We start from the raw sequence: 8,537 nt of genomic DNA, 5'->3' as shown, positions 1-8,537 counted from the left end.
CCCACAGCCAGCCCAGCAATCAAAAGCCCATGAATCCCAAAGGCGTCTCACCACAAATGTCAGCACCCTGCTTTTCCACAACGAAAAAGAAAAAAGAAAAGCAATTTTGTTCCCACCAGAGCTGAGCGCTCGTCTCATCTCCGGGATCGGAACAGTTCAACAAAACACACGAGGCATACTGACACTTCACTCCAACCCAACTCCCCAACCCCCCGCCCAACCCCCCTCCCTCCCGGATTATTACAGCAGCAACTAAGTCCAAACCTGCTCCATCACACTCTCTTTCACTTTCAATCACACCACGCTCTCTCCGTGTGTCCCTTTCTCCCCCACAAACAGAAAGTCTCTCTCTCTCTCTCTCTCTCTGTGTACTTCTCTCTGTCTCTCTCTCTCTCTCTCTCAGTCTCTCTCTCTCTGTACTTCTCTCTGTCTCTCTCTCTGTACTTCTCTGTCTCTCTCTCTGTACTTCTCTCTGTCTCTCTCTCTCTCAGTATTTCTCTCTGTCTCTGTATTTCTCTCTCTGTCTCTTTCTCTCTCTCTCTCTAGCTAGCGGTCGTCACTCGCTTACAGCTCAACACACTGAGTGACAACAACTTCACTTGAAACAATAGAACTGACAACATTAAAACAAAAGTCAACTAAACAAAAGGAGCCGTGATGACACAATATGACACGATGTGTCCAAACGGTGTGTGTAGTGATGATGACATGAGATGTGTCATGATGATATAAAGCGAGATAGTGTGTCATGTGTCATGATAACACTAGATGAGAGGTGTACTAATGACACACGATGACACACTAGGACAGGTGTGATGATGACAGGTGCGTAGCAATGAGGACACAAGTGTATCGATGACGACACAAAATAACGGATGAGCTGATGATGATGATGATGATGATGATGATGACGATGATGACACAAAAGTGGAGATGATGGATGACACATGAAGACGTGCAGTACTCATTATGGGAAAGTACACATTATAGCAAAGTCAACAAAATATGTTCTAATAAAACATTTTCTCCATCAACAATAACGACTTTAGCAACACATCTGGAGGGGATTTGGGGGGGAAGGGGTGGGAGGGATGTGAGAGGAGAAGGGAGTATGGCCACACATGGATCAGTGTTCTCCCTGCTAGTCTCAGGCCACAAAACCGGGCCACATGGGCTGATTGTCTTCAAGACAGTAGTCATTCATGGGTCACCAGCAGCCCTCATATTGGGGAGGGAAAAAAAAACAAGAAAAAAACCCCCACATCCACGGCTGGACTGGACTGGGCTGGGCTGGAAAAAACAGCTGGATGAAACGTGGATCCAGAAGGCCAACATTCTCTCCCCCTATGATGAGCAGTGGCGATCACCGGCACTGGGGGGCACACGACAGACGGACCTGGCTGCGCTCGCACTCGCTTAGAAGAGGCGAGGGTATTGTTTTGAGATGGGTGGGGAAGGGGGGGAGGGGGGAAGGGTGTTTGGAGGGCAGGCATATGACAGCAGAGCTCTTGCCGGGCAAACAGACACCAACTACTGCCACTACTTTTCTTCTTCCTCCTCCTCCATTCCTCCCCCCCCCCTTTTTCCACCTCCCCTATAAGTATGTACGTGACTGTCTTTGTGATCACAAGAGGGCACAGCTGCTGAGCGACCATCACGAGACAGAAGCTGAGAGATAAGTGACCACAGGAGGGTGGAGGGTACGGACGAACACATGGATCCATCAACACTCTGTTCTCATCCACAGTCAGTCTATCCATCTATATATATCTTTCTGGCAGCGATGCTTCTTCTGTAGTCTGTGAGGGTTGCTTGGGGAAGGGTAGGGTAGGGTGGGGTGTGGTGTTGTATCTGTTGACAGGCCAGCACAGCCAGTCAGTCCGTGTGTCTCTGTGTCTGTGTGTGTGTCCCCTGCAGGTGTCCCGAGCGCCCGGCCTCCGTTGTCAACCCGCCGTTGTATGGTGTTGCGCTCAGATCTGAAGCGGCGAGATCACAGCCTCTATTGCCTGCACGTCGCCAACACACAGGGGGAGGGGGTGGGGGGAGGGAGAAAAATTTAGATTAGCTATGTTTAGTTTTAGTATGAGTTTTATGGCACTCGCAACACAAATAGGTATCTATTATAATTGCCACAGGTTAGACGTGTTTCTGCTAGAGAGTTACATACAAAAGAAAAGACAGAGGAGAGATGGACTGTAGATGTTTGATTGGAAAGAAAGTGTGTTGTGTATGTGTTTGTGTGCCGGTACATATGGTCGCTTTTAAGCACAAGGAGGCTATCCCGAAAAATGCAGTTTTGAGAAAATTGAATATGAAGTTTTTGCTCCTTGTTCAGTTTCTTTAAAAGACAAGGAGAGTTTTCCCTATAACCAAACAAATATACACACCAATGAAACCAAACTTCTCCTATAGATAGGGCAATGCCCACTTTTGATGTAGGTCAAGATTTCTGGAGACTACTGAAATCTGGGTTAGCCTGCTTGTCCTTAAAAGCGACCACATATAAACCAGTGTGCATGTGAATGTCAGCTTGTGTCAGTACATACGGGTGGGAGCATGTATGTTAGAATATGTATGTGCATGCACGCAAGCATGTGGGGAAAAAAAGAGAAAGAGGGAGGGAAAAGGAAAAGGAGAGGGAGAGGGAGGGAGGGAGAGAGAGGGAAGGAGGGAGGGAGAGAGAGAGAGAGCTTAGTTTAAGTAAGAATTCTATGGCGCTCGCAACTGCATAAGGTCACATGTGAGAGAGAGAGTGAGAGAGAGAGAGAGAGAAAGAGAGGGAAAGAGAGAGAGAGAGAGAGAGAGAGAGAGAGAGAGAGAGAGAGAGAGAGAGAGAGAGAGAGAGAGAAAGAGTGGGAAAGAGAGAGAGAGGGAAAGAGAGAGAGAGAGAGAGAGAGAGAGAGAGAGAGAGAGAGAGAGAGAAAGGGAGAGAGAGAGAGAGAGACATGGAGAGACAGAGGGAGAGAGATGGGGAGAGAGAGAAAGAAGGAGAGAGAGATAATATGTGGGCACGTTTGACTGACCTATTGGAGGTGGCGGGCGGTATATATGTCTGCGTAGAGGCCCCTGTGAGGCCAGGGATGAGAGGGGCCACCAGGGTGACAGTTGCGCCGCTGCTCTCCTCCTCTGCCGCCCCTGCTGTAGACTTCTTACCAGAGCCTTTTTTCGATTTCCCTCCAGCTCCATTTACCCTGAGGAGGACAATGGGAGGTTGAAAACTGCACAGACACACCCTCACACACGCACACACACAAATCCACACACCTTCACATATTTACTGACACACCATCACATACACAAATCCACACACCTTCACTTATTTACTGACACACCCTCACATACACAAATCCACACACCTTAAAACAAACACAGACAAACCCTCACAAACAAACACAAATCCATACACCTTCACAAAAGCACAGATACACATCCTCACACCAACACACCCTGACATACCCACATCCACACCGTCACACATCCTCATATAACACACATCCACAAACTGTCTCAAATACAAACACGTTCAAATAAATACATCGAAACACATTCAGATACAAAAATCCACAAACTCTCACATCCACACGTAGACACAGACACACACACCCTCAAATAGTCTCAAATACACAGCCACACATCCACACATAGACACAGACACACACACCCTCACATACAGATAGTCTCAAATACACATCCACACGTAGACACAGACACACACACCCTCACATACAGTCTTAAATACACATCCACACGTAGACACAGACACACACACCCTCACATACAGATACAGTCTCAAATACACATCCACACGTAGACATAGACACACACACCCTCACATACAGTCTCAAATACACATCCACACACCCACACGTAGACACAGACACACTCACCCTCACATGCAGTCTCAAATACACATCCACACGTTGACAGACACACACCCCCTCACATACAGTCTCAAATACACATCCACACATCCACACGTTGACACAGACACACACGCCCTCACATACAGTTTCAAATACACATCCACACATCCACACGTAGACACAGACACACACACCCTCACATGATACAGTCTCAAGTACATATCCACACATCCACACGTAGACACAGACACACTCACCCTCACATACAGTCTCAAATACACAGACACACACACACACACACAGAGCAACACACACACAAACACTAGACAACTGGCGTTGAGGAAGAAGTGCCACTCACTTGGGTCTGGCCTGTCCCTGCGGCCCGTGTGTGGGGCCAGTCAGCTGCAACGAGGGCAGGTGCGGCCGTAGAGCGGGGCCACCTGGGGAGGAGAGACAGCCGTCAGTCAGCGGTCACTAATGAGGTACTGGACAACACCATGGACCAATGGGGTAACAACCCTCTAGCTTCTTCTTCCTTGTTCTCAAGCATCCCTCTAGCAAACCCCTTCCTTCTCCTTGCAAATCATATTACTAACCTCTAGCAAACCCCTTCTTATATCCTTGCAAATCACAACTGAACAGTTGCAATTATAGGTGTACAACAAATAGGCACAGATACCCACATATAAAAATGTGATTTTCATGTCAGTTACCATAAGTTGCCCAAATGCATGCAAATAAACAAAGCAACAACCCCCCCCCCCCGTATTTTTCATTTACTTTATGATACATTGCACAGACGTGGAAGGAAACGGAAGATTTTTTTGTCAAGCAAAAAGAAAAAAAAGAAATCCAATTTTTGGTGGAGTACTCGCCTAAGTGTGTAGATTTCACAGGTTAGGGACAATACAAACAACAAAAGAGCAGCATCTGTCAAACACACATTTCCTAAAGAACATAATTCTGCACACACAAAGGAAGATGAGAAAACTGGTTGTACATGGTGGTGGACAAATCAGAAACTCTACACACACATGTAATTTTTGTTATTATTTTAAAAAGTTCTAGTAAGAGTTTTTCGGCACTTGCAAAACAATCAGATCATAAAAGTGCTGCAGAAAAGGTGGCTGTTGTTAAAGTGTAACACACAAACAAAATGAGGAGGGGGAGAGATAAAGATGATAGCTGTCTTAAGTTTGCTTGAGGAAAAAAAAGCATCTGGACACAAAAACAACTATCATGTGCAAGAAAAAAGTGAGGTTGGCAGAAAAGGATACTGCAAAAACAATATCAGCACACAACGTAAGAAAAAAACCATATAAAGAAACATTGTACATACAGTAGAAGGAGACAGGAAACAAAGTGTACCTTGCAGTAGATGAAACCATGACGTGCCAACTGACTATGAAAAAGCATCATGAATTTTCTAACCCCATTTAGTTTTAGTAAGAGTTTTACGGCATTTGCAACACAATAAGGTCATATACGTGCCAAAGATTAGAGGTGTTACAGGAGAGTAACAAACACAAAAAAGAAGGAGGGGCGATAAAGACAGGACATTTGATAGGAGAGAAGAAGCAAACCACATCAGAGCACCCGTCAACCACCCACATTTTTCTGACCCCACAGAAATGTAGGCACAGGGACTTGAAACCTATGGATCGTGTTGCCTAAAGCACCTTGAATCAAGACTACTTTTTAAAATTAAGAGCAATATAACATGCAAAGCGAGATATAACATTTTAAAAAAGGTGTAGAAGTAGGATTACATAACAAAATGCTGATTATTTCAGAAATCCGGATTTTCAGATTTATTTTTATTTACCCAGAAAATTGGCACCACAAATGAGACAAACTCCACACACACACACACACACACACACACACACACACACACACACACACAATAAGACGAAGAAAAGAACCAGCTTACCTAACACACACACACATGAAGACTGAGAAAAGAACCAGCTTACCTTGCAGTGGTGTGAAGGGCCTATGATAGATGTAGGGCTGCCCCTGGAAATTCTGCGTAGTCCCCAGCTGTATAAGCGTGCGCTGTGGGAAGCCGGCTGTGGGCACTGCCACCAGCTGAGATCCTGCCTGGGGCGGGGTGGGGGGTGGGCCTACATAGTTTATTGTAACTTGTTGTTGTGGCTGAGGAGGGGAGGCCGGGCGGTAGTGCGGGTGGAGCGTGGCCCACGACTTCACGGAGGGGGAGGAGGAGGGGGCTGGGGCCGGGGGGTGGGGGAAAGTCACGGTGGGGCCAGCCGCCGGGTTGTGGAGCAAGCCGTAGATATGTGGGCCACCCGCTGGCACGGAGGCCTGGTGGTGCTGGGGGAGGTGGGGATGGTGGTGGTGGTGGTGCGGATGGTGGGCCGCAGGCACACCGTGGGACGGGACTTGGTGGTGGTGCTGCTGCTGTTGTTGTTGTTGCTGCTGCTGCTGATGCTGTTGCTGCTGTTGTTGTTGTTGCTGGTGATGCGGCGCGCCTTGGTGTGAATGATGCTGGTGAGTTACAGCGACCGGTGGCATGGGCGGAGGCTGGTTCAACAGCGGGGGAGGTGTGGGGGTGGAGGGGGGAATAGCATAGTATGTAGTTGGTGTGGAACTAACCACAGGGGCATAGGCTTGAGGCCCCGGGCCCGGGTGATGCGTGAACTGTCCAGCGGTCAAGCCCGGCGCGGGGTAGGCCTGGGCCAGGCTATAGCCGTGCATTAAGGGACCCGCGCCGTTCAGGGCCATTGTCTCGGGGGCCAGCTGGCCGTAAGCTGCGCCGGCCAACACCTCCTCCTGGGGGCCAGCCGCCACCATGTGATGCTGGTACGGCTGAGGAGCAGAGAACAGCTGCACGGGCGCGTACGCCTGGACGGCCGGCATGGGCACCGTAGTCTGTCCCTGGCTGTCCACTGGGGCCGCCGCCCCTCCCTGGGGGTTGATGGCCACTATCCGGACTGCGTGTTGGGGGGCCGGGGACGTGCTCAGGTATTGGCCCTGGGGAGAGGGATTTGTTTTAGTTTAGTTTTAGTAAGAGTTTTACGGCACTTGCAACACAATAAGGTCATATAAGTGCCAAAGATTAGAGGTGTCACAAGAGAGTAACAAACACAAAATAGAAGGAGGAGGAGAGATCAGGACGATAGACGTTTGATAGAAAAGAAGAAGCAAACCACACCAGAGCACCCGTCAACCACCCACAGGGTTTGTTTGAGTAAAAAAAAAAAAAAAAAGAACATCGACACAATAATGGTTATTTAATGCTAAGACAAAGTAAGTTGTTTCAATAGAGTTTTTATGGTGCTCGCAACAGCATAAGGTCATATGAGCGCCAGAAGATTAAAGGAGTTACAAGAGAGTAACAAACATAAAAAAGAAGAAGGGGGAGATAAGGACGATAGATGTTTCACAGGAAAGAAGAAGCAAACCACATCAGAGCACCCGCCAACCACCCACTAGGACAAAGTAAGATAGACAGACAGAAACAACAGAGGGGAAGTAAAGAAGTGAGGACAAGGGGGACAAATATCGCATCAAGTCAACAAACTGATGAAAGAACACGCAGACAGCGACAACAGGGATGAAAGAACACGCAGACAGCGACAACAGGGATGAAAAAACATGTAGACAGTGACAACAGGGATGAAAAAACATGTAGAGAGCGACAACAGGGATGAAAAAAACTTGTAGAGAGTGACAACAGTGATGAAAAAAACATGTAGACAGTGACAACAGTGATGAAAAAAACATGTAGACAGTGACAACAGAGATAATTTGACCTCTGAAACCAAGTGACCCCCACCTCCTTCAATCCCAAATATCTCAGCTTCTATACAAGATAAAAGAGTAGTTTTGTCATCGAAAGTAGGACAAGTGAACAGGCTTAAAGATGATACCATAACTCCATATGCCCAAAAATTGACAAGCGCCAGATTTCATCATGTCATGACACACATTTGCTTTGTTCTCATTAATATATATCTGCGATCTGTGTCTTGAAAGTTCATAATTTTTCTACAACACTTGAAAAGAGAAAATATGTATTTTCCTCCACAAAAACAGGACTTCAAAATTCAGACCCCTAAACTATATTGAATACATGTATTATGTACAGGTCGGTAGATATGGGACTGTAAACAGGGATGCCAAATGATTTTTGAAAAAAAAACCTGAAAATGAGCGGAGCATCACATCTCACCTAAACCGAACCTCGTAAATCTTTTAAATGAGCAAACAAAAACATTCTCTCTTACCTCCCCTTTCCTTTGCAAGTGAAAAAAAGCGGAAAAAACGGAAAAACTGGACATTTGGCATCCCTGTGTAAAGGCCAAAAGAAATACTCACAAAACTGCGTAAACCATTTCGAGAACAAAACGTGTCATCCCACCAAATTTTAACACCCCCCCCCCCCCCCACAGCAACAGCTTTCCCAAAATGTTCGAAATGGTACACACATTCTGAAGAAAAACAGAGATCGATTTTGGGCTGATTAGCGCCAATGTTGACAACTAATAGAAAAAAAGAAATAACATGGGACCAGAACACTAATACTATATTCACCAACGTATATATAATATGTGAGTTAGGTGCATAGACCTAGACACCCAGAAATTTTAAGAACGTGTAGGCATAGACTCGTGGAGCTCTTCACCCCCCCCTCCCCCCCACCAAACACAC

The 8,537-nt window shown here is 46.8% G+C and overlaps 1 protein-coding gene across 2 annotated transcripts in view; it reads right to left on the bottom strand.

Annotated features, from left to right (window-relative positions):
• Window positions 1–468: 468 nt before the first annotated feature.
• Window positions 469–8,537, bottom strand: part of LOC101846657 (cAMP-regulated phosphoprotein 21) — a 76,892-nt gene continuing 68,823 nt past the window's right edge. For both annotated transcript variants that reach the window (XM_005100601.3, XM_005100599.2), the window contains 4 exons: window positions 5,840–6,857; window positions 4,222–4,303; window positions 3,024–3,191; window positions 469–2,006 (listed from right to left, as the gene is read on the bottom strand). In XM_005100601.3, the coding sequence (XP_005100658.1) occupies window positions 2,000–2,006; window positions 3,024–3,191; window positions 4,222–4,303; window positions 5,840–6,857 (1,275 nt within the window). In that variant the 3' untranslated portion in view covers window positions 469–1,999. The remainder of the gene's footprint in view (window positions 2,007–3,023; window positions 3,192–4,221; window positions 4,304–5,839; window positions 6,858–8,537) is intronic.

This window comes from Aplysia californica, unplaced genomic scaffold, assembly GCF_000002075.1.
Source record: "Aplysia californica isolate F4 #8 unplaced genomic scaffold, AplCal3.0 scaffold00253, whole genome shotgun sequence".
Lineage (NCBI taxonomy): Eukaryota > Metazoa > Mollusca > Gastropoda > Aplysiida > Aplysiidae > Aplysia > Aplysia californica.
This window is presented reverse-complemented; position numbering and strand designations above follow the sequence as displayed.